Here is a 27,718-nt window from a genome sequence, read left to right as displayed (position 1 = left end):
GAGAATGGGAGAGCTAGTTGGGATGTGAGATTCCGTAGAAATTTTAATGATTGGGAGCTGCTGGAATTTATAGATTTAATGGGATTAATTTATAGTCAAGTGGTGGAGGGGGAAGGAAGGGATGAGATGGTGTGGATGGGGGTTCTAGAGGGTTGTTTGAGGTAAGGTTGTTTTACCAAAGCCTTACAGATTCGATAAGCAACGGTTTCCCTTGGAAGGTTGTATGGAGAACTTTAGCTCCACTGAAGGTGGCTTTTTTCACGTGGATAGCGGTACTTGGCAGCATTCTTACTCTCGATAATCTTAGAAGAAGACGCCAAATAACAGTTAATTAGTGTTGCATGCGTAAGAAGATGGGCGAATTGGTTAACCATCTCTTGTTGCACTGCAAAGTGGCAGCGAATGTTTGAAGTATGGTCCCGAATGTTTTTGGGGTAGATTGGGTGGTGTCAAGGAACACGATGGATATGTTAGAGGCTTAAAGAGGGAGACCAATGGGCAACCAGGTTAGAAAAGCTTGGAGGGTTGCCCCTCTTTGTGTTTGGTGGGGGTTGTGGCACGAGCAGAACAGGAGATCTTTCGATGGGAAGGAGTTTCCAGCGTGTGAGTTTTTTTCTCCTTTTTTTTTTTTTTTTTGATAAGTAAAAAATCGATAGAAAGCGTTCAAAAGGGGAACGCGTCCCATATACAACAACAAAACAGAAACCTATGGACCCAACTAGTCCAAGAAATCAACAACATGAAGAACAATGTCTCCCCTTCGCCCAACTGAAAATGGATCGAATGATATGAAGTTTCAAAGTCACCATAGACACCTCCATTCCTTCAAAACATCGAATATTTTGCATCCTCTTTATTCTTGGGTTAATGGGAAAAATTGTTCACCTTTGGACAGTTTTTTGGATTTTGTTAACAACTTATCGTTGTAATGGCGCCTTTTGTTTGCTTTGTCAAGGGTTCGCTCCCCTTTGAGCCCCGTTGTTAGTATATATTTACTTATAAATAAATAAATAAAATTCATCCCAAATTAAGTCATAAAAGTGAAATTCATTATTTTTCATCCCCATGGATCAAGAAGGTTCATCATCAATCACGTATCCTTCATTATGACATTCCTCTTTTGTAACTTCCTTCTCAAAGATCGCTAATTCATCCCAAGCCATAGATATTTTTGACTCGTATGATTTAATGTGTGGTTCTTCATAAAAAATTGGAGGCTTACTCCAATCAACGAACGAATGATTCTACAGTAGCTTCCTCTTCTTCTTGTGGTTGTTCTTCTCCACTAAGATATCCTACAAATTTAGGAATTTCCTCCTCAAAGTTGCCATCCCAACGCCTTTCATAAAAAAAAATAGGTGTTGTATTGCTATAAAAAAGATTAACAAAATCCTCTTCAAGATAATCCTAATGAAAAACAGAAATCTGAAAATTAATATCTATTGGCCAACAACGATCAATCTGCTCGTCTAGTGATCTATGGCGACACGAAAAATAGAACAAATTTTTTGCAATAGTCTCAATAACTGACACATCCTTATCCACCGGCGGGTTGACAACACGTTGACCTAATAGTTGAGTCAACAACTCAACTTGTCTCCGCAAAAACTCTATCTCGCTTTCGTGTTGCTTGGGTAAGAGTTCAGCTGGAACCTGCATTGTACGATTTCCTTCTCTTGGTAGTTGTCGTGGAGGCATGATTGTGCAGTCGGAAAGCCGAAACCTAAGCTCTGATACCAAACTGATGCCACCTTACCAAGAGGATACGATTAAAACGTCTTCACAGCAATATTGAAACGAAATAAAGAACAAAAGCAAGAGAAAAAGATAAATTGCAAAGAATTGCAAAGCAAGCTTTATTTGCTGTAAAAATAAATAAATAAATAAATAAAAAGTTTCTTCAACTAAAACTGTAAACCCTAGCAATTAAAAGGCTTTATATAGAGTTTCTTCCTTCCCAATCATAGCCTTATATTAGTTAACTACCAAATATAAAATAAACTCAAAATAGGAAAGCGGCTGCAAATCAGAAAACTACTCAAAAAGGAAAGCCGACGAAAATCAGAAAACTAATCAAAATAAGTAAACTTTCAAAGTATGGAAAGTTTCTGAAAAACACAAATTCCACTTGCAAAAAATTGAAATTCTGCCAGCATCAAGAAGCCACTTGAAAGACATATATAATGCAATATTTATGTAATTAAATAAAAATGTGCATTGCTCAGTGTATGACCTAGAAGACTCGAGAGAGAGAACACTTAGGTATTTTGCATATAAATAGAGGTGATAATTGTATACAAAAATTAAGAGAGTATAATTTAAGTGATGTAGCCCTTTGGGCTTTGTGTGCTGTGGATGTAGGCCATTAGGCGAACCATGTTATATCCTTGCATTCTGCATGTTTAATTTCTTTCTTCAATTTTAATACCTTTCAACAAACTTCAAAGACAAGACTAAACTTCACTCTCTTGAATGAAGCAAAAGAGGAAGGAAAAGGACAAGTAGAGAAGAAAAATGGGTATAACTTCAAGCAAGAGAGAGGAAAAAATAGATTAAAAATAATGGGATGGGGAAAAAAATTGAAAAGAAAGAAATTTTTGTTTTGATTCTTGTGAAAACTGAGGGGAAAAAAAGGAGGAACGATTTTAGAATGATAAGAGCATTGTGCAAGGACCACTGAATCATACTTTTTGACCCCGGCAACCCCCTCCCTCTCCTCTTCCTATTTTTCTTTAGTTATAGTGTGAGTGATTGTAAGGTTATAAAGTAAAGACTTGACAAAACTATTCTACGCATCCAAGAGCACCATGTTATCATCAAAATATGAAACATCAATTATTAGAAATAAATGGGAAAAAAAAAATTTATTACGGAACAATATAGTTAAATATATGTACATATGTATATATTTGTGTGTATTTTATGCCATAATTTTTTATTTATTTCATTATTAAATCTATTTTTACTCATTAAATTAGTAAAAAATATAAATTATTGTCTTAATAATGGCATCCTCTTAGAATTCATATATAGACTATTTGTCTCATATAACCTATAAGAAAAAAAAAAAAAAAAAAAAAAAAAAAAAGAAAAATTTAATTAAAAGTTCATATTTATCAGATTATGTTGTAAAACTTCACGTATTGGTGCATTTTGGGCCCTGTGGACGAAAAACTTTCACAACTAAAATAGTTGATTCTGTGACATTACACCCAATATGGCCCTGCCTGTTACAATGTGTCGGTGTCTACTATAGCGACCACATCTTCTAACCATGCTTATGAATGGATCCTCAGATATAGGTTAATATCTATTAGTCAACACAGACGTCAACTAGGACGAGCCGTGATCAATAAATGAGATCTTCTCCACAAAGTAACTTGGCACTAACACATGTTGTTCCCTTGAGGTCACTCATCTTAAGATACTTCACTTGGAGTAGTCCTCCACTTTTAGAATCTTCCTCGGGGTATACAATCCCCTCAAAGTCACTTCCATGAAGAAGCATCTTCCTCACAGGTCACCCCTAAATTTCCTCCAACATACAGGATCTTCCCTTAAGAAACTCACCACTAAAATAATATAAACAGTTCCTCTCCACACAAACATCTTCCTAATGTATCACTCCTCCAAGAACTCTTCCAGCAGCTAACCGCTGACAGGGTGTGCCCAAGGTCTTCCAATGGCCACTCTGAACATAATGCATGTGTCCTTCCCGACCAACCATGCCACATCATCAAATTCAACCATGATCCCAATCCAGTACCACATCCATCCATTCCATCATCATCATTACACATCCATATCAACATCACAAACAATCCAACACGGCATATCAGGTACACAACTCAATACACAGATTTCCAGTACAAAATTACTGAATTCATTTCTCCAACGTATTACAAATAACAATACTATAAATAGCAAGACAAACCAATAATCAGAATCTACAAAAGTGCATGCAATTTCTTCCCTGCCCCTTTACCTTATTAATTTTTTTATTTGCAAATTCTCATTTGATCAAAGAGAAGGCTCAAATAAACAAACTACAGACACATCAACTCTATTGTGCAGCTCAATGTCTGTTACATCAAGTTGCCTCAATCACTCTTACAAGACAGAGACAAATAAAGATTGTTGAACTAACTGAGTTGCTTTTATTTCATCTTTATATATATATATATATATATACACACACACATATATATATATATAGTTGTGTCAATCATTCATATGTGTACTTGATGTTTCCGCTTTGATAGAGAATGGCCAAAGGATGAGAATGTTAGGATATGGAGTCTCGTATTGGCAAGTTCCTACAAGCCTTAACAAAATGACTGTGAGCCAGTATAACACTAAACTTCATGAAGATGGAGCACAAAAAATACTGAGAGGTTATTTATCAATCTCAATTACATGATTGGGTAAAAGTATAGGAATCTAGATTGGATAATTCATTAGATAGTTGGACTACGCTTGAGCTAGGTATTTTGAGCACTAAGAGTGATTAAAATATATTTTTAATAAAATTAATGAAGTACTTTTAGATGCAGGAAGCTTAGATCGGTAGAACCTGTAGTGGATTGATCCAACTTTGGCTAGAAATTTGAAAAATAACAGAATGCGCCGATCTCGTTCGTTCCTTTCGAGTAACTTCAGTACTCCTATAGTTTTATCCTCAGAAAAAATTATTTTTTCTCTTACGATATTATATAATACTTAGATAAAAGTTCCCATTTTATTTGGGGGCGTATATTTGCTATAACTACATTATTATTATTAGTTAGTTTAGGGTAACAAAAATAAGGAAAACAAGAGAGAGATTGTTAAGTGCTGAAATATGCACATTTCAACAGTTAATCTTGAGTATATTCGGACCTTATTCTATCTTTATTTTTCCGCTTTAGTCTTTTTTTACGTTTTTCCCCTTTTCAGGTGCATAAGGTTAAAATAAGCTAATTCAGATGATTTAGAGTCTTGGGAAGGTCAACCAAAGTCTTGGTGGGAAGATGGAGCAAAATGGAAGCTAAAGATGCAAAATTTCCTCTTGGATCGATCGAACCTTCAGTACGATCAATCACATCGATCCAGCAAGATGCCATGATGGATCGAAGGCCTTGTTCTTATCCACATAAATGCCTTTGTCCTTATCCAAATAAATATCTTCCATTATTTGTGATCGATCACAACCTTTGTTCTTATCTTCATAAATATCTCAAACCTTTGTCCTTATCCACATTAATAGCTGTCACACACCTGTGATCGATCAAACCACCCTTGTGATCGATCATTCTTGCCTCAAAAACTGTGAAAAACATAATTGAAGCCCGAATTCAGGGGAGCTCGTGGTGCAATCATTTGGGATCCTAGTATACGAGGTTAGACCGTTTTGATGTCACTTGGGTCACCTATATAAGGGATTTAGCCCTTTTTGGCAAAGAGGTTGGACATTTTGGCAAGGATTAGCTTAGGAATTAAGATAGTTTCATACACTCTCTCTCTAGTTTCATACACTCTCTCTCTAGGGTTTCAACCAAGGAAGAAGAAGAAGTTGAGCCAAGCCTTGGAGATGACTTGTGAAGCCACCTTGCTGACATCTACCTTCTCCATAAGTGGCTAGTCCTTCACTTAGGGGTTGGATGAGCCCTAAGCATGTGTAATTAAACTTGTGTCTTTCAATTTTAGGGGTTATTAATTGTAATTAGTGTTATGGCCTTATGAATTCAAACTTGGTTATACCAAGGTTTATTTATGATAATTCTTTCTATTGATTCTCTATGTTGGTTGCATGTTGTCTTATGTGTAATTGAGGATTAATCTCTACACTAACTACTTTTTGTAATTGTGCTTAGTGATGGCCATGCATGATTTTTATTGGATACAATTGTCAATTAGTTTGATGTGTTATAGTTTAGTCTTGATGGGTTGTATTACACCTTAGTTTAATTGTAGTTAGGTAGACAATTCATGCTTGATTTTGATAGTCCGTGCTTATTATTGCAATTTGTATTATCCTCTTGATTAATGTGTGCTTGTGGCCACATTTTGATTACAATAAGTTTTCCCCATTAATTGAAGACTCTTGGTTTAGTTGAATGTGCTTAGTGGTGCATTCCATGCCCTAAGCTCCTCTTCCTATCTTTAAACCCTATTTAATTTAGTTTTAATTTCAATTGCATGTTCACATTAGTTTAATCAATCAATCAATCATCCTTTCAATCTCACGTTCATTAATGTCAAGTTAGATTCCATCCCATAATCCCTGTGGACGATCCCTTCTCACTTTATACTCACGTATAAGTGTTTAGTAGCTTTTATAAATTTAAAGGTTGATGCCCCACTTAGCACTCTTAATTCTAAATATTTAAACACATTTTTGTGGTACACATTAGAGACGCATCAGAGATCACACACATAACTTTGATATTCAATCTAGAGTTTCATATCACCATTTCTTCATATGATTGAGTAAATCAAAGCAAGAAGCTTAATTAACTATTCAAAATCACTAATTAATTAAGCGATTTGAAGAAAAGAATTTGATTGAACAACCAAAGGAGAGCAAGCTTTGAAGTAAGTTTGTTAATCGACAACAAGATGTTCAAAGGAGAGCATCATACGGAAAACCGAATCAAAGGACACCATGAGATTCTAAGTGGGCAGGTTCTGATACCAAGGGTTGTGAACTTTCCCATATAATGGATTGGTCATGAAATTTTTTTTTTTTTTTTTTTTTTTTTTTTGATAAGTAAAAATGTATTAGAAAGCGTTCAAAAGGGGAACGCGTCCCAAGAGCTGTACAAAAACTGAAAAAGAGAAAGGGAGAGTCCTATGGACCCAAAGAACCCAAAAAGTCCACGATTTCATCTAAAGAAATATAATTTCTCCCCATAACCCAACTAAAAAGAGAACAAATAATAGAAAACTTCAACGCCCCATAAAGAATTCCACCCCATCAAAAGATCTTCTATTCCGCTCTTTCCAAAGGCTCCACCAAACACAAAGAGGGGTCACCGTCCAATAATCGCGAGCATGAGCCCCGACCCTTTGGCCCCTCCAAATGTCAATCAAATCCCTTGAGGTCCGAGGCATAACCCACTGGATGCCAAAAAGACCCAAAATAAGACTCAAGCAGTCAGGAGCCACGGGACAATGCAAAAGAAGGTAATCCACATACTCTCCATCATTCTTGTACAGACAACATCGGTTGACTATGATTTGTCTTCTCTTTCTTAAATTGTCCAGAGTCAAGATCATACCTCAAGCTGTAGTCCAAACAAAAACGGCCACCCTAAGAGGCGTCTTCGAATGCCAAACCGTTTTACATGGGAAATTGGTACCATGAAACTCGGAGAGGCAGAGAAAGAAAGACCGGACCTGAAAAGTCCCCTGCGAAGAAGGCACCCAAGTCAAAGAATCCGAACCAATACAATCCACCTCTTGTCTATAACAAAAGTCCAGCAAGCCAGTGACATTATACAACTCCCAATCTTGAAAGGATCACCGGAACCACACATCCCAAGACAACCTACTGCTATCGAGTCGATAGCAGTCAGCAACCAAAGCATGTCTATCAACAGCAATCCTGAACAACCTTGGGAACAAACAAGACAATGGGCGATCCTCGCACCAAGTATCCTCCCAAAACCGGACGTCCCTTCCTTCCCGAACTCTGAATCTAATATGCTTAGAGAACTCATCCCAACCCTTCCCAATGGATTTCCACACCCCCATGCCGATAGCAGATTTGACCGGCATAGATGACCATCCCCCTCTCTCCTCCCCAAAACAACATGAAACAACCTTCCTCCATAACCTATGTCTTTCACCGCCGAATCTCCATAACCACTTGCCTAGGAACGCTATGTTGAAAGGGGCCAATCTCCTAATCCCTAGACCTCCCAACTTAAAAGGTTTGTCCTACAAACCTGCTCCCACAGGACAAGATGAAATTTAAACTCCTCCCCCCCGTCCACCCCGTAGGAAGTTCCGTTGAAGCATCTCAAATCTTCCAAAAATAGAGGAAGGGATCTGGAAAAGCGAAAGAAAGTAAGTTAGAAGACTGGACAATGTACTCTTCACCAAAGTAACTTTTCCTCCCTTCAAAAGATATTGCTCAATCACCGGGCCCCAACTTTCCACCCTCCTTAACGAGTCACCCAATGGCAAGCCCAAGTAAGAAATAGGGAAGGAGCTCGTCCCACACCCTAAAACTGCTGCAAGAGAATCCACCTCTTGAACCTCCCCCACAAGGACAAGCACAATCTTGCCCACGTTGACTTTCAAACCTAAAATAGCCTGAAAGCAAACCAGGACACAACTCAAATATCTCAATTGGGACACCTCTGCCTCACAGAAAACAAGAGTGTCATCTGTGAAAAACAGGTGAGAGATCTCCATCTGCTGGCTAAATCTGGACCAATCTTGAAGCCCCTGATAAATCCCAAATCCATAGCCCTTCTCATCAACCTACTAAGAGCCTCCATAACAATAATGAACATGAAAGGGGAGGTGGGTCCCCTTGCCTCAAACCACGAGAACTGCCAAAAAAAACCCGGATGGAGACCCGTTCAAGGTTCACCAACACAGAAAATCTGACAGAGGAAACGCATGCGTCGTCCATCTCCTCCATCTCTCTCCGAAACCCATCCTCTCTAATAGATAAAACAAAAAATTCCGACAAACCACTACTAAGCCTACACAGAACTCCAGAACTCCAGGAACACCACTACTAAGCCTATAATCCACACATTCACTAGTAATGAGAGCAGAATCCAGGATCTGTCTACCCCTAATGAACGCATTTTGAGACTCAAAGATGACTCCGTCCAGAACCTCCCTCAATCATAATGCAAGGACTTTAGCGATAAGCTTATAAATACACCCAATCAGACTTATTGGTCTAAAATCCTTAACGTCAAAAGCACCACCCTTCTTAGGAATAAGAACAATAAAAGATGCATTCAGCGACTTTTCGAACCTCCCATTAGAATGGAACTCATGAAAAGTGCACATAACCTCCTGTCTAACCACCTCCCAGCTCTCTAATAAAAATCTCATTGTGAAGCCATCCGAACCTGGAGCCTTGTCACCATTACAACTCTTCAAAGCTTTCAAAATCTCCTCCTTTGTAAAGGGACTCTCTAACCCATCCATATCCACAACTGATATAGAATCAAAATGAAGGCCATCAAGCCATGGCCTCCAACATAGAGGCTCAGAGTATAGCCTCTGGTAGAAAGAAATGATCCCCCTACGCACCTCCTCCTCCGTATTCAACACCATTCCGCCCACACACATCACCCCAATATGATTGCCCCTCCTATGGGCATTAGCAGTTCTATGAAAAAACTTTGTATTATGGTTTCCCTCTTTGAGTCACAAAGCCCGAGATTTCTGTCGCCAAGAAATTTCCTCCATAACCGCAATCTCAACACATTCTGCCTAAAAAACTGCTCTCCTATTACATTGGGACTCAACAATACCACCCACCCCTTCCAATCTATCAATCTCAACAATGTCAGCGAGGGCCCTATTCTTCCTCCACTCCAGATTACCGAACACCTCCTTATTCCATCTTTTGAGTTTGTTTTCAAGAGTCGAAGCTTTCCTTACAAAACAAAACTCGACGTTCCCACCACCATGTCCCCCTCCCACAAAGACCGCACTTTCCCCTGAAAATCCACCACTCTAAGCCACATGCTCTCAAATCTGAACGGAGTACAACGAGGTCTCAATCCTCCACAGTCCAAAACCAAAGGAATGTGGTCCGACGTCACCCTAGCCAAAACAGCCTGAACTGCGTCCAGAAACTTCTCCTCCCACTCCCCAGAAATCAAGAATCTATCCAAGAGGAAAAGAGTGGGCACCTCCCTGCCACTAAACCATGTAAAAGAAGCTCCCTCTAATGGAAGGTCAATAAGCTAATGTCCATTAATAAATTCTGAAAATTGCATCATATTCGGAGTCCATTGACCACCTATAGATCTCTCCGATGGGGACCTAATCACATTGAAATCCCCAGCCACGCACCATGGAAGAGACCACATCCCCTTCACCACACAAAGCTCCTCCCACAGCGCAATCCTCTCATAGTTATCCACCGGCCCATACACGCCAGAGAAAACCCAAGAGAAACCATCCTCCATCGCAAAAGCACAAGACAGAGAGAAACGCCCCTTACAAAAACATCCACCCTTGCCATCCATCTCCTATCCCACATGAGAAGAATGCCTCCAAAGGGCCCTAATGAATCCAGAGCCTCCCACTCAACGAACCGACTTCCCCAAAGACTCTAACCACTCTATCAGTCATAGCATCAATCTTTGTTTCTTGAAGACACACCAAATGAACCCCCCATTTTCTCACTACCAACTTCACCACCTTCCTCTTGCCCGGGTCATTGAGACCACGGACATTCCAAGATAAAATTCGTAGCTTTATAAGGAAACATTAACACCCACCTCTACCTTACCCCTCCCTCCCCCCTTTACACTGCCCTTTCCTTCCCCCCCACCCCCCCCCCCCCCCCCCCCCCCATCTTCCTATCACAGTTCACGTCTGAACAAAGATTTCTCAGCTCCCTCTCCCCTCTCCAAGAAGGATGGTTCTGTTTCCTTCTAATCCCCCTTCTAGATATCTGTTTCATCTACCCTTCTCTCCCCTCAGCACAACCCAGATTAGAGCATCTCCAATCCAATGCTATATTGGCTGCCATTTCTAAAATATAGCAGGAGATGGTAAAAATGGATTCTCCAATGCAATACTATATGGGCTGCCAAATTTTAACGTTGCCAAAACTTATGCCAATTGTAGCATAAGAAATAGCTACTGCTACTTCAGAAAAAGAGAACGGCAGAGAGAGAGAGAGGGGGGGGGGGGGGGGGATGGAAACTGAAAGATATGGGTCTTGATTTTTTGAATAATCTGAAATGATATGCCGATATGGATCCATAGATATATATATATATATATATATATATATATATATATATAAAAGATCATAAAAAATTTCACCAAATAGGATTTAGTTTGCAAAACAAGAATTACAGACCTTGATTGATTAGTTGATTTAGAAAAAAAATTAAAACAAAACCCATACGTACAAGTTAGCGTGATCTCCTTCCAACAACACTTCCAAGCACGCGACACCGATCTGATCATAGCCACTGTCCCCAAATCAGGCACCACTTGGTTCAAGGCCCTTGTCATTGCCATCGATCATGAACAGCACTCTTTATGGTCCAAATGACAATCCTTTGCTCACTGTCAATCCTCGTGACCTCGTACCCTTCATAAAGTTGAATCTCTGCTTTGACAAAACCAACCTCCCAAACCTTGAGGATCGAAGTGACTTGAGAGTTTTCTCAAAAATATACAGAAAAGCAGAGAGAGGGGGCAAGCTTGAACTGGAACAATGGGCGATGGAAACTGAAAGATGTGGGTTTTGAACTTCTGATTCTTGTTGATTTTGTAATTTGCAATTGCACAAAAAGGGACAGGGGAGCAATTTCAGAGTTGAGAACGAGAATAGAGAAGGAAGCGATTGGGGAGGATGAAATGATTTGCCCTAAAAATATATATGGCGATTGGGGAGGCTGAAATGATTTGCCCTAAAAATATATATATTTTTAATAACAATATAATCAAATATATATAATATACATATATATATAATATATATAAATTTCCGAAAAAGAAAAAAAATATTATATAAAAAAATATTATATAATAATATAATCAAATATATATATATATATATATATATATATATATATATATTTTTGGGTCCTTTTTTTACCAGATATTTTAGATTTTTGCTTCTTTTTAATTAAGTTTAATTTAATTTCCTTCTAATGTCAACAACTTGATTTGAAATGTGCCTAATATTAATATTACTGATGCAAATATGAATGGTGGGAATGGTAGTTGAAAAAGAATAGTGGTCGAGTCAAAAAATAGCATTTTCCATGAAATGCACCATTGGAGCAGAATTGCTAAAATGTAGCATTTTGACATTGTAGCACCTGTCAAAATATAGATTTGGCAGCTGAAAATAGCTTTTAGCATTGGAGATGGCCTTAAGGTAACCCTCCTTCGCCCACAAGATCATGTCAAGGGACCTTCCCTGCTCAACCCTGCTCCCATCAACATCACCTCCCTAGGGCTCCTCCACCTCATCAAAACAGGACATCCAGTCATTAACACTATCCACCCCACCTTCTTGTACATCAATGTAAGAATCTGGATCATTAGTGAGCACTTCATCAGACAAACACCTGTGCTTCTGTAATTCCTTAACCAACAAAGTAGCTAATTCATCACTATGGGTAACATGGATATCCTTGCCAACGCAAACTGTCATCTTTTCTAGCAAACAAACTGTTTGAGGTGTCTCTAGAACATCGCCCTTGGATAAACACAGACTTATTCCTTCCACTCTACCCATATGAGGCTCGGCCAACCCACCCAAATCATCCCCAGACGTACCATACTAAAAGGAAGAGGAGAAGAAATCAGAGTAACACTCATCATGTCCAACACAATTCTGATCATTACCCCCATCAACAAGCAAACTGACCGTCCCATCCCTTTTTAACAGCCCAAAAGCCCCATACCCAGAAACATCCGTATCAATCACCACATCAACGGAGCCCACCTCCACCAATGGCGATAACATCCGAGAGAACGACGACTTCCCATCAAGATCCTCCCCCACCTCCCTCCTCAACACCCCATAAAAAGGAGTAGAAGTAGAAGAAAGAGCAGAAAGAGAACTCCAAGGAAAGGAAGAAGGGTACATACCAGGTTCAAAATGAACCTCCTTACGAGCGACCCATTTTTGCTTGTCTTTTCTTTTCCATCTTTTACCGGACTAATGCGATTTAATCGAAGATTGACAATCTTCCTTGATGGATGCACAACTACCATCCTTGTCATCACACGAAAAACCCGACTGTAGCGATCCAAATTTGATCCCAGAAAGCAAGTTCTAACAACACTCGCCGTGCCGAAACTTCTTCAAAATCAAACCAGCACCCTTCGTCTTGTACACACTCACGTTTGCCCAATGCTCCTTCTCCAACCGCGACCAATACCTCAAGTCCGACTTCAATTGTGCCGAATCATAGATATAGCCGTGAGAAACTATATTGGGCACCTTAACAGAAGTTGGGCTGGGCTGCAATCCATTGATAGAAACAGATAAACACTTATTTAGACCCCAACTCACCACCCTATCATTAATGTGGTTGTGATTGGACTTAGCATGTGCAGGCCCAGGATAAGAGATTGGCCCAAATGACTTGGGCCTATCACGCCCGGCCCAACTATCTAAAACTGTGTCAACCCTCGAACCAACCTGAACAGGCCCACGCTGTTTAGGCCCAATCCCACCAGGCCCATCAAATGCAGAACTCAAAAATCCCCTAGGCAGCTATCCGCCAACCACATGTCCCGCTGACGTCCCTCCCACTCCCACTCACCTTTGGTGCGTTCATCTTCACGCGTCCCTGTCCTTGAGTCAAACGATCCTGCAGATCCATCATCTGAATCTCCATCTGGCACACTCCCAGACCCGCGAGACGGTCGTTTCCTTCTTTCCAACGCCACATGTGGCCTCAAACCTTCACTTCTGGCGCAGGACTTGGAAACTGGCACAAGGGAAGGAGCGATTTCTTCTGTTAATGAAATTCTAAAGACCCAACACCTGTCCTCCACGATGGACTTCGGGATCTCGCCTCCTTCAACCACAGTAATAACAATCCTCTCTGTGTCACTCAATTCATACGCCTCAACATCCTAAAATCCTCTACATAAATCATTAAATCCCCAATTGAAACAAAGAGCTTCTGACACCATAAATGCAGTGGAAGGCCGTACACGATGATTCTCCGGTGGTTAGCCTTCTTTCTCAACCCAAAAAACCCAACCCTGTAACATCATAGATCGATGAACAACTGTGAATCACCCTATGTTTTCTTTCCCCTATCAAGAACCTTCTGTGCCTCCTTAATCAACGAGAATCGGAACAACAAAAGCCAGCCAGAGAAGAAACCCTAACCCCACACAAGATCCTCCATGTCTTAGTAGCCCACTCTTCAATCTCCTCCAAAGACCCCACATCTCTATCAAATCTCCCAACAAGACAAGCCTTGAGCATTAATTCGCGAGTAGTAGTGTTGTGATTGTCCACCCAAAACACATGTCCGCTAAAAAAAGATACGCACTCCACCTCTCCTTGCAGATCCAGACGAGGGAGGCTTGTGACCTCCAAAAACGACAACTTCAGGCCATCGAGGGCTCTCATGAAAGCAGCCAAACGAGAACAAGAAAACAATAAAAACCACTTAAAACAAAAACACAAAAGAGGAAAGAGGAGCACCAAGGAAAGTAGCAGAGGATTTCAACGGAGTTTGACTCTGGTGACTAGTAGAAGTAGTAGACTCAGGCCATATCTCTGATACGACAAACTTTCTCTCTTGTGAACTTTTTGGATTGGTCATGAACTAACGGAAGATTCCAGGGTTTTTCCTTTTTAAGGTTCTCCACAAAACTATTGGTGCCTCCATTTTTCTATCTCTTTATTGCTTTGTCCTTGGGTTACATAACTGGAAATAAATTAGCATAAGCATGATAAAGCAATAATGGGTTATTATTAGCTATTCAAATTAGCCAAATCAAAATTCAAAAAGTAGCTATTAACAGTTAAACTTGAAAATTTCCGAAGACATATTCACCACTCCCTCTATGTGTAGTTAATTTTTAACCATGCATAGTCTTGACATATCAGAGCCTAGGATGATGGTGATCCCTTCAGGACTCCATGTAGGGCAACCACCGTTTGTGATTTTTTTAGCCAACCAAGTGGCTTATTCAATTGAGGGGCAGCTCATTCAATCCAGCCACCAATGATGTGATATTACTGTTTTGCCCTTAAATTTGTATTCTTTAAACATTTAACCCTATTTAATTATATTTTTTTAACAAGCTATCGCATACTGGTAGAGAATAGTGGCAGCTAGGGGTGATCACGTATCAGATCGGTTCGGTTTGGGGTAAAGTTCAATCCAAACCGGTCCTCATGGATTGGAGAAATTTGAAACCAAACCGATCCGTGGAGACCTTCAATCCAAAAAAAACCGATCCATGAAATAACGGATCGGTTTGGGCGGATTGGGCTTTTCAAATAGCCCAATATAATTAGAATTTATGGCCCATTAAAATCTCAAATTAGTAATTAAAAACTAGTAATTAAAACTAGAAAAATAAAATAGATTTGTAAATCATATACCAGGTAACATGCTAACAGTAATAGCAATAAAATTTGTAAATCTTATACCAAATAACAGCAATAGATTTGTAAATTATATACTTAATAATAGGCAATATAAATTATCCAAATCGAATAATAAATAAAAAAATAAATAGAAATACAGTAAGTATATTCAATATTGTATATTGTATATATATAGTTATATATACATGATATATTAATATATTATTTAGGCAACGGTTCGGATCGGTTCAGATTAGTTTTTTCAGGGCTCAATCCGTTAACCGAACCGCGAATAGCGGATTGCTATTTTTCTAAACCATCACCGAACCATGAGATCTGAAAACCAAACCAAACCACACAGATCGGATTGGTTCGGACCGGATTGACGGATTATTTGCTCACCCCTAGTGGCAGCAGCCTTTTAAAGTATATAAAAGGCGTGGCAAGGAGAGTTCTAAGGCTCAAACCTTAATTTGGCACATGCTAGATAATTGGGGGTCCACTTGGAGTCTTGAATAATTGGGGGTTTGGTCAAATTGCATTATTTTGGCAATTGCATTAATTATGGTGAAATTTAATTATTTTGGTATATTGCATCAATTAAGTTATTTGTTACTTTATTAAGCTAGAGTCAACTTTTGATTACCTCCATTATAAGGTAATCCAAGGGTCATTCTTTATTATAAAAAGGATATTATGTAATTATGATTACGCAGTCAATGAATGAATAAAATATCCTTTGTGGTTTCTTTGTGAGTGATTCACAAATTTCGACGGTGTGAGGCCTTCTCTAGGTGTGATACCTAGGCCCTGTTGGAGTGATTCCAATAGGCTTTTCTTTGTTATTTTAATCCTTCTTCTATACTAACAACCCTTGAATCTTAGCTTTATTTTCTGAATTTCTAGCCCACAACTCTTGCTTGCTTTCTATTTGAGCCTATTCTTTGTCCTACAACATCAATTTTTGGTATCAGAGCTTGAGCTGACATCATGTCGACACAATCAGGAAATGAAAGATCAGGTAGTAATCAGCAAGATGAGCTGATATCTAAGCTTGTGGAACAGCTTAATGGGTTAAATGTCCAATTCAATGATTTAGAAGCTTGAATGTGTCAACCTATTAACAATTTTGCTCCTGTTGAACAAGTAACTGCATCTAGTACAAATGATGGCAGTGGTAGAGAGCAACAACATCCTTTAAATGTGCAGCAAAGGCAGAATGTGAGGGCTGATCTGCCAGTCATTATATGGTGTTGAAAATGCTTTTCAGGTTGCATTGGATATGGAGGAGTACTTGAGTTATCAAACGGCTCGAAGATCTGGATATCAAAACTGGGAGGCAGCACCTAAGAAGTCCAGTGATGGAAATCGCAGCACACGATCAGTAGTAGCGCAGCCAAATGGTGGAAATGCTGGATCAAAACTGCCCTTTTCTAACATGGCTGATCCTAAAGGGAAGAGTATTGTGGCCAGCAAAAGTAGTAGAAGGGATAACAAGTGCTTCAAATGTGGAGAAACAGGTCAGATGGCATACCAATGTCCAAAGAAAAATTTACACATTCGAATAATCCATGAAGAAGAGCCAAAAGAACAAGGGGGAGAGGACAATGGGAACATGTTTGACTATGGGATCTACAACCCTGATGATCTAGAAGAGGATGAAGATGTTCCATCAATCTCCGTTGTGAGGCACATCCTTGCAGCCCCTAAAGTTGAAGATGAAGATTGGCGACGCACATCTATTTTTCAAATGCTAGTTCGTTGTGGGAATCAAGCTCCAAAGGTCATTATTGATGGCAGAAGTTGCATAAATGTTGTGTCTGCAACCACGGTGGAGCACCTCAAGCTTTTAGTCAACCACATCCACAACCATTCAAAGTGGCGTGGATAGATAGTACTTCTATTCCAGTAACTCAACGTTGTCTCGTTTCTTTCTCTTCTGGAGCTTATAATGATTCTGTTTGGTGTGATTTAATTCCCATGAAAGTGACACATATTCTCCTTGGGCGGCCTTGGATTTATGATCAAGATGTGTATCATTGTGGGAAGGAGAATACATACACTTTCTCGTTTAACAACAAGCAAATTATTTTGAAGCCTATGTCTTCAGCTGAAATGGAGAAATATAAAGGTGGACAGGCTGTCGATGATGCGAAAATCAAGAAAAAGTTCCTCAATCTTCTTTCCAAGAAGAGGTTTCAATTGGAAAGTAAAGAGATGGGTGTTATATATGCTGTTGTAGCAAGGGAAATCAAAGAAACTGTTGTTGTTCATGATTCTTCAATTGCATCAGAGGTTGCCAACTTGCTGTCAGATTTCTCAGATTTGTCTCCCGAAGATCTCCTGAATGAACTCCCTCCTCTACGTAATATCCAGCATGCCATCGACTTTGTACCAGGGTCTCCATTGCCTAACCTTCCAGCTTATCGTTTGAATCCAAGCGAGCATACCGAGCTTCAAAGGCGAGTTAATGGAAAGCTTAAGTCCTTGTGCTATCCCAACTTTGCTCACACCAAAGAAGGATGGTAGTTGGAGCATATGTGTTGACAGTCACACCATCAACAAGATTACAATCAAGTATCAGTTTCCTATTCATCGAATCGATGATTTGCTAGACATAGTGGCTGGTTCTTGTATATTTTCAAAGATAGATCTGAAAAGTGGCTACCATCGGGTTCGCATAAGGCTCGGGGATGAATGGAAGACAGCTTTCAAGACAAAAGATGGACTCTACGAGTGGCTTGTTATGCCATTTGGTCTTTCCAATGCCCCTAGTACATTCATGCGCTTCATGACTCAGGTATTGCAGCCCTTTATTGGTCGATTTCTGGTTATTTACTAGGATGATATTTTAATCTACAGCAGATCAAGGGAGGAACATATTTCCCACCTTCAACAAGTTATGAGAGTTCTCCGCCAAGAGAAGCTTTACATGAACTTGAAGAAGTGTTCCTTCATGTTGCCGAGTGTGGTGTTTTTGGGCTTTGTTGTTTCTTCCAAAGGGGTAGAAGCTGATCCTGATAAAGTGAAAGTGATTCTAGATTGGCCAATTCCCAGCACATTGCAGGAAGCACGGAGTTTTCATGGGCTAGCTTCATTCTATTAGCAATTTATTAGAAATTTTAGCACAATAATGGCCCCTATCACCAATTGTATGAAGAACAACCGGCTTGTTTGGACAAAGGCAGCAACACAGGCTTTCAAAGAAGTGAAGAAAAGAATGACTGCAGCTCCTATTTTGCACCTTCCAGACTTCTCAAAAGTGTTTGAAGTTGCCTGTGAAGCTTCACATGTTGGAATTGGAGACGTGCTCAGTCAAGGAGGACATCCAGTTGCATATTTTAGTGAGAAAATGAAGCAAAACAAAGGTATTCCACTTATGACACAGAATTTTACGCTATGATTCAAGCACTTTGCTACTGGCAACATTACCTTCTTTTTAAGGAGTTCGTGTTGTATTCTGACCAGGAGGCCCTCAAATATATTAACTCTCGAAAGAAGTTAAGCCACCGGATATAGGAAGTGGGTTTCATTCTTGCAAGAGTACTCATTTGTCATCAAACATAAAGCTGGTGTTGAGAATAAGGTAATCGATGCACTTAGCCGAGCTGTTCAAGTTCTTGGTTTCGATATGCCTTTTTTTTTTTTTTTTTTCATAAGTAAAAATGAATTAGAAAGCATTCAAAAGGGGAACACGTCCCAAGAGCTGTACAAGACTACTTATCTTGCACAGACTTTAGCATTATACATGCTGATTTGATAGCTGGACAGCAGGGTACATATCCTGATTATTCGGTGCATGATGGTTGTCTATTCAAAGGAACTCAACTTTGTTTGCCTAAGATGTCTCTTCGTGAACATGTGATATGGGAGTTGCATGCTGGTGGGGCAGCAGGTCATTTTGGAAGAGATAAACCATTACCATGGTGGAAGATCGTTTTTTTTTTTTTTTGCCAGTTTGAAACGGGATGTGGCCAAAATTGTTGCTCATTGCTGAACTTGTCAAATATCCAAGGGAAGAAAGGAAAAAACAGGTTTATATATGCCGCTCCCAATCCCTCATGAGCCGTGGCAAGATTTAAGTATGAACTTTGTTCTTGGGTTTGCCTAAAACAAGTCAAAGTCATGATGCTATATTTGTTGTTGTGGATCATTTTCAAAAATGGCACACTTCATTCCTTGTTCCAAGACATCCGATTCTGTCCACATTGCCAAGCTTTTCTTTCAAGAAGTTGTTCGGCTTCATGGATTGCCAAACACCATTGTTTCAGATCGAGATACAAAGTTTATGAGTTATTTTTGGCGCACATTATGGAAGATGCTGAATACAAGGCTGAAGTTTTCCTCTTCTTTTCACCCCCAAACTGACAGCCAAACCGAGGTTATTAATCACCGCTTGGGTGATTTGCTTCGTTGTCTTGTTGGTGACCATATTAGTAGCTGGACCAGATTCTTCCTATAGCTGAATTTGTGTACAACAGTTCTGTAAACAGATCCACAGGGAGCAGCCCCTTTGAGATTGTGACAGGTTTATGTTCTCAGAAACCAATTGACTTAGTGCCTTTACCAATTGTGGCACGCCCTAGTGCTGAAGCTGATGCTTTTAGTAAGCATATCAGAGACATTCATGCAGAAGTTCGAAGGAAGATTGCAATGAGCAATGAAACTCACAAAACACAAGCTGATTTGTGGAGGAAGTTTGCTGAATTTGAGGAAGGATATATGGTTATGGTGCGAATAAGACCAGAACGCTATCCTAAAGGTGCTTATAAGAAGCTTCACACAAAGAGTGCTGGCCATACAAAGTTCTCAAGAAAATTAGCTCCAATGCTTATGTTCTTGACCTACCAGAAGAGATGGGTATCAGTAAAGTCTTTATCGAAGATCTCACCTTGCATTCAGGCCATTTTGCTGATCCATTTCTTGTTGATCCTATCACATGCCTTCCCCCAGCTCCACGTTTAAAGGAGGAAATAGAAGATGTTGTTGATCACCAACTTGTTTCAACAAGAACAAGCAGTTATCAAAAATTCCTCAATAAGTGGAAAGGACGGCCACTTTCTGATTGTACGTGGATTAGTGACAGTGAGTTCCAACATCTAGCTCCAGAACTCTGAACAATTTCATGCATTTACCTCGCCAGGGTCGAGTTTTTCCAAGCCGGGGAGAATTGGTAGAGAACAGTGGCAGCAGCCTTTTAAAGTATATTAAAGGCGTGGCAAGGAGGGTTCTAAGGCTCAAACCTTAATTTGTCACATGCTAGACTATGGGGGGTCCACTTGGAGTGTTGCATGATTAGGGGATTTGGTCAAATTGCATTATTTTGGTAATTGCATTAATTATGGTGAAATTTCATTGCTTTGGTAAATTGCATCAATTATATTAAATTGCATCAATTAAGTTATTTGTTACTTTATTAAGCTAGAGTCAACTTTTGATTACCCCCATTGTAGGGTAATCCAAGGGTCATCCCTCATTATAAAAAGGATATTATGTAATTTTGATTACGCAGTCAATGAATGAATAAAAATATCCTTTGTGGTTTCTTTGTGAGTGATTCACAAATTTCGAGGGTGTGACGCCTTCTCTAGTTGTGATACCTAGGCCCTGTTGGAATGATTCCAATAGGGTTTTATTTGTTATTTTCAATCCTTCTTCTCTACTAACAACCCTTGAATCTTAGCTTTATTTTATGAATTTCCAGCCCACAACTCTTATTTGCTTTCTTCTATTTGAACATGTTCTTTGTCCTACATCACATACTCAAGCTCAGGCTTCAAGGCTACGTTTCCATATTTTTATTGCAGGAAGTGTTTTCCAGTTGGGTGCGTTCATGGACTACCCACTTGGTCTGTGTGTGGTTTGACATGATTTGGTGCCTGCAAGCTTTACCTGGGGACATGTTTGGACTCCTATTACACATTTTCAATTTTTTTTTTTTTTTTTTGATAAATAACTATTACACATTTTCATTTTTGGTGGACTAAGTTTTTACTCTCTAATTGCAAAAATACGTGACAAGTAGAACCTTTATTTATAGTAAATTTGTGAGGCCATATGTAGTGGGAGTAACACACACCAGCCAAAAAATCTTGAGCTTAGTCCAGGGTTCGGCCAACCCAATGTAATCTCACTAATTCTTTGAGTAAGGCCAGACCAAGATAAATAGATATCAAACCCGTAAATCGTGGTCTTTGGGCCCTTGCAAAAATAGCTAAAATTGTTATTTTAAGTTTATATATACATGTATGCATATACTTAAAACTTATTTATATACTTGAATAATTGTTATATATACTTAAATACTTTATTTAGTTCTTTCATGTACTATATATAAGGATATTTGACGAGATCCTAGAACTAATCGGTCCTCAAACACACAGACACTAATAGTTACATATATTAAGCTCTTATACATATTATATGAACATATGGTGCAAGTACACATTTGGAAGGTAAAAAAACAAAAACAAAAGATATATATATATATATATATATATATATATATATATATATTATATATGAGTTATATATGTAACAAATATCTAGCACACATAGTCCAGCTATATATTTAACATGTTCTATTTCAAGTATATGCTTTGGCAATTAATTTTCTTGTTACAATTCTTTATTTAATGATTTTTTTTTCCCTAGTTGATACTCACACCCCACCCCATCCCCCGAGAAGTCAAACCTTAGATTTGATGCCTCCTGAGGCAGTAGGGACAAGTGACTTACCCACTTGAGGGTAATTCTTTCTTTAATGATTCTCTCAACCATCCTTTTGTTTCTACTCAGAACTTTTTCCATGAAGGCTCTAGACTCCAAATTTCCAACAAGTGTTTACACAAACACCTACATATATATACATACAAATACAAAACTAATAAACATGAAAAACAAAAAATCCAAACAAATCCTTATGCCATGCTACCTTATAATCTTCCTCCCCACCTTGCTTTATTTTCTAGAAACAGAAACAAAGTAACAGAGCACAATCAAGATCAGAGCACCCACTTTCAAGTGATGGTGTCTTGGAGGTGAACAAACAATAATGGCAAGTGTTTTCTCTAGATATTGTTTCAGCTGAAACTGTCGTCATCAAAATTTAACTACAGTAGTAACAATGGTGAGTATTTTCTCTAGATTTTCTTTAAGTATCTCTCCAATCCCTTTCAATTACACTTCTTGTGAATTTTTCTTTTCTTACTGATTGCTTTACTTCTGATATGTGGTATTGATACTTTTCTTTTTTTCTATCTAAAATGAATATATGATAAATTAATTTTTATTCTGAGTCAGGTGATTTGATTTAAACCCATCATATGTATCCATATACTTGTTTTCCCTTTTTCTCCATTACTGTTTTTGGGTTTTCTTAGGTGCAAGTTTTTCATATGGTATCACTTGCTTTTAAATTTTCACTAGGTCCAAGATTTTCGGAAATTAGGTTTTATTTCTTAACTATTAAAAGATTTCTTAGGATCTGACCTATTCTGATCAGATCAGCTGATGTGTAGTGTATATATGTAACACTTCTTCAAAACATAAATAAATATATACATATATATATACACACATAGTACATATATCCGGATATTAGGCATTCATCGTGCCAAGCAAAAACCCAGCCTAGTGGCCCAGGGCTTGGTCCTAGCCTGATCCTCTGAGGACCAGGCTTGGGACTCCTCCCTGAGTGCTCAGGCCAACCTGAGGTCCTAATGGAATGCTGCCACGCCCCCTTAATGCCACCAATGAGTTGCTGACACTTGCAGTGATGCAATGCAATAGGATAGCAACAAGGCAGTAAGGTGGCAACAAATGGAACAAAAAGAGGCGGTCCAATGAGACACAATAGGGTCATTCCATAGGATACTGCCACGTCTTTAAAGCATGATCCAATATGCTGCTATCACGTGTTAACATCATGGTCCAATGGGATGTTGCCACATTGTTAAGGTATATGCTTTCAGAAGTTATGATATGTCTCCCTCTTAAAGACGGTCTGAGGTGTAGAATGCAGGAGGGACACCTCAACCAATGATTCCACCACCAAGCCAAGTACTCATAAGATCGTAAGTGATCTATGATGTAACAAGAAGGGAGATCAAAGCCGCATTTAGAGCTCAAGGAGCTCCCTGAATCCCAGTCCCAACAAATAGCGAGCAGGAGGTGCATCCATGTAGAATGTGTTGAGATGTTTTTGTTAGATGGGAGGGAGCAAGGTTGATCTCACTAGGAAAAACTGATTATGTGACCGAAAAATCATCCTAACACCATGGAGGTAGGACACCATGTGATCAGAAAAGCGTTGTCTCGGTTAAAGAGACCACATGAGTTAGGAAAGCAAAGTGCGCAAAAGAGAGAATTCTTGCTCTTCTTCCCATTTTGAAGTACAGGGTGGTGTCATGTGCATGTTCTGGGCGACCACATGTCCTATGTAGCTGAGTTCACTCATAAATTGGAGTGTGGAAAGTATTAACCTTAAAGAATGCCTCGTTTTGAGCTACAAGAGGGCCATGTGGCCATTTATGTGATGCCACATGAATGGCAAATATGTGAGGCATACTGTTCACTCAACAGTATGTGGAGTAGTGGAATCAAATACGTGGCATGGCAATAAGTAACACTAATATGTAATACCTATTAATAGCATGGTCCAACAGAGAATACTAACATCCTTAAGACAATACTTTTGGAAGTCAAATGATGTTTCTCTGTCTCTAAGACAGGCGAGGCATATACCACAAGGAGCTCCTCAGCAGACTCTTATGCTTCAAGCCTTCAACCACAACATCAAGTGCTCATATGGTCCCATGTGAACTAGCGCCTCACTGTGTGAGGCAGAGAACAGAGATCGAAAAGCTCCTTGAGTCTTGTTCCCAATCTAGATAATGCAAGGTGTGCATCAATGGACAAATCAAGGTAGAGATCATCAGACAACACTAATTTTGTGGGCGAAGTGCACAGTCTAACCTCATGAGGTGACACCATGTAGCCAAAAGACTGTTGGCTAGAATGAAGGTGAGTAGCAAGTTAGTTAGGAGAGCCAACTGCACACCAAAAGTTGGATTTACTATGTACTCATGTAGGCATGCAATAGCAAAAATAACTCTTTACTCTTGTGCCCATTTGACAAAACAACTCGGACAAGCGCTATATGCACACTATATGCACCGACTCTGGGATAGATCTGCTCGAAGTTTCATGCAGACTCAACATATGTCATGATCTGAAACGTGGATCTATGGCATCCATCAATTAGAGGTAGGAACCAACTTGTAGATCCGAAGGACTGACACATATGCCTTTGTCATTGTGCCATGTAGACTGCCGGCTCAGAAATACATAGAATGGAGGACCAGATACCCGTATGCACATAGTTCACAGATCCATTACCCTTCATTTATTATCTTTGCTTCTTTATTTTAATTCATTTGTTCAAATTGTAGTAATTTAAGTATGAAAATAATAATTATTATAATAAATGACACATTTTGAGAATTTTTTCTGAGAGTGTCACATTAAAAGTGTCATATACAAATGAAAACCTTTTCCGGTGCACCATATACACTTGTGTTTTACCTATTTGCAATAGTATGAGACAATATAACAAAAGGTCTTCAAGAAAACATTGCATTATGTTATTTGCGGATGACATAATCTTCGTGTATAAGGAAGCCTTAGCAACAAAATTAGAAATATGGAGAAAGGCAATAGAAGCAAGAGGCTTAAAAACTAGTAAAACTAAAACAGAACATAAGGAATGTAAATTTGATAAAGGAACAAATGATAACAATATAAATACTACAATTTAAGACCAAAGAGTTACTCAAAATAACTATTTTCATCACCTAGAAACAATATTACAAAATGATGGGGAGATAGATGGTGATGTAGTAAGTAGGGTTGGAGCAAGCTGGACAAAATGGAAACAACATAGTGGTATCCTTTGTGACAAACGAATACCAGATAAGTTAAAATAAAATAAATAAAATAAAATAAAATAAAAAAATAACTATAGAACGGTTATTAGGCCAGCTATATTGTATGCAGCAGAATGTTCGGCATTGAAAAAAAAAAAACACATGAACAACGCATCCATGTAGTGTAAATGAGGATTCTATGTTGGATGAAAGGAGTAACTAGAAGAGAAAAGATTAAAGTGTGAGGGGTGTTTAGGTATAAAGCCTCTAAATGATAAAATTAGAGAAAGTAGACTAAGTGGTATGGCCATATTCAACATAGACCCAATGATGCACTGGTTAGAAAAGGAAGAGTTGTTTGCCAAAAAGGTAAGCAACAAAGAGGCTGACCAAAATTTACACGAGATGAGGTAATTAAAAATTATTTTTAAAAATTAAATCTAAGAGAAGCATGGTGAATAATAGGAAAGAACGGAAAAAAGAATTCACGTTGCCAACACCATCCATATGGGAAAAAGGCAAGGCTGATGTAGAACACTGTATAAATTATCCTTTACAACTTATAAATGAGACACTTCCTTGTGAAAACATCAATTGGAGAGGGGTAGGGTAAGCAGTTCATATACATATACATATAGTATCACATCACTGGAGGGCATTGCAAATTTATTGGTCTGTTATGTCTCGCAACTAGTCTTTGTTTCCACTAATATATACCAAACATAATTTTAAGCAGTTATTGTTGAACTCAAACTTCCAGTCACATTTTCATATGTAAACCTAGAACTAGAAAGAACTTTCACCATAGGTGTTATGAAGAAATATTATCACAATGTAATAACGAAGTAATATAAAATTTTATACATAAATGAGTTGTGAGAATTATGATGGATAAATAGCCAACAAATTTCCAAGCAATATATCTCAGGCCCAGATTTGAAGTTGCCAAATTTGTCAGACTGATTTTTTTTTTGCATTCTTAAATTTTCCAATTAATTTTCAAATAGAAAGTGGCGTTGAATTTTACTAACTTGTTTATCAATTTCAAAGTGGCTATTCATGCAAAAAGAAAACCCAAATTTTTATTTTCAATGGAAATTTATGTACCTGAAATTGACATCAACCCTATTTAGCAAGGCTTCATAACCAAATTATTCTAGTTAGTTCTGTCAAGTGATTAAATATATAAAACAATGAACTTGGATGAAATTTCATAGTGATAAACTGACAATATTATAATTAGGAAGAGAACGAGCAAAACATGTACTAAATACAAATTTAACTAGGAAGTATACCTCTGTGTTTCAATAATTGGAAGACGGACAGTAATAAGCTCACAAAATAGCTCAATTATTTCTTGTGCAGCCATCATTTTCTCTTCTCTTATAATATGCTCAACCTGAATGGGAAATATCAGAAGAGAATAAATAACACAACGCAAGCATAATCCTTATAAGTTTTCTTTTTCTTTTTTTTTTTTTTTTTGATAAGAGTAATCCATATAAGTATTTCACATACAGTAATCCTTCAAAGGCATTGAGTTTATGTGGTCAGAGAAATACACATAAGCATCAAGTAAGGGTCGAACGGTAAAACTGGTCTTTACCCGAATCCGAGCTGTGGCTTCTTGACCAGTCTCAAGAAGCTTCGCAATGTCTCGTCGCATCTGCTTTATCTGTATCTCTCTCCTATTCCTCAACAACTTTATGCGTGGAATCGTCAGTTTTAGTAGGGTCTTACTGTAGATCACATATAAGTTCATGTTAGAAACCCCAAGTTACGCCAAGTTTCAGACCAACAAATTACATACAAAACTACATACATAAATGAAGATGTAGTACATCTTTGAAACAGCATTTATCTATAATTCAAACATCTGCTTTTTGGGTGGGTGCATATATATCCCAATATTATTATTACCATTATTTTGATAAGTAAAGAACGCAACCAAGAACAATTGAGGTAAACTAATACCACCAATATGATTACAATTGAGCTAATTCAGCACTGTAATCAATTACAGGAAACGAAAGTGGGAACAAAAAGAAATTTGTGAAAGTCTGAAACTTGACCCGTTTGGTTGTCTGGAAAACTGAGATTTAAAATGTCATCCTTGTGTTTTATGCCCATTCGGTTTCTCACAAAGTAATTACACGTCTAAACCAAGCCAAGTACGTTAAGAACTACATATAACTAAGACGGGGAATTTAAAATAAAATAAAATAAAATAAAAAAGGCCAGATTTCAGAATTTACAATTTCTCAGCAACCAAACACAGCATGTAGAAAAGGAGAAACTGAAAATTCCCTAGCTTTAAGGCAAAAATAAAACGAAAAAGAAAAGAATTTGGAGAAATTATACCATCTAGCCGCTTTGAAGCCCTTGTTGAATAAGGAATCGAGCATCGACATGACTGAACCACTCCAGAAGCTCACAGATCACAATTCGCAACCCCTAATAATAATAATAGAGGTAAGTAATTGAAATAAAGCGATCCGTGAATAATTAATTACTT

At 38.5% G+C, this 27,718-nt stretch overlaps 1 protein-coding gene across 1 annotated transcript in view; it reads right to left on the bottom strand.

Annotated features, from left to right (window-relative positions):
* LOC132273466 (uncharacterized) overlaps positions 1-27,718 on the bottom strand; it is a 40,060-nt gene that overhangs the window by 11,943 nt on the left and 399 nt on the right. The window contains exons 2-4 of the mRNA XM_059774427.1: positions 27,565-27,657; positions 26,810-26,942; positions 26,499-26,602 (exon numbers count right to left, since the gene is read on the bottom strand). Coding sequence (XP_059630410.1) covers positions 26,499-26,602; positions 26,810-26,942; positions 27,565-27,614 — 287 coding nt within the window. The 5' untranslated portion in view covers positions 27,615-27,657. The remainder of the gene's footprint in view (positions 1-26,498; positions 26,603-26,809; positions 26,943-27,564; positions 27,658-27,718) is intronic.

This window comes from Cornus florida, unplaced genomic scaffold (assembly GCF_030987335.1).
Source record: "Cornus florida cultivar Cherokee Brave unplaced genomic scaffold, ASM3098733v1 CherokeeBrave_3.0.0_Hap2_Chr09, whole genome shotgun sequence".
Lineage (NCBI taxonomy): Eukaryota > Viridiplantae > Streptophyta > Magnoliopsida > Cornales > Cornaceae > Cornus > Cornus florida.
The sequence above is the reverse complement of the archived record's forward strand: the minus strand, read 5'-3'. Positions and strand labels throughout refer to the sequence as shown.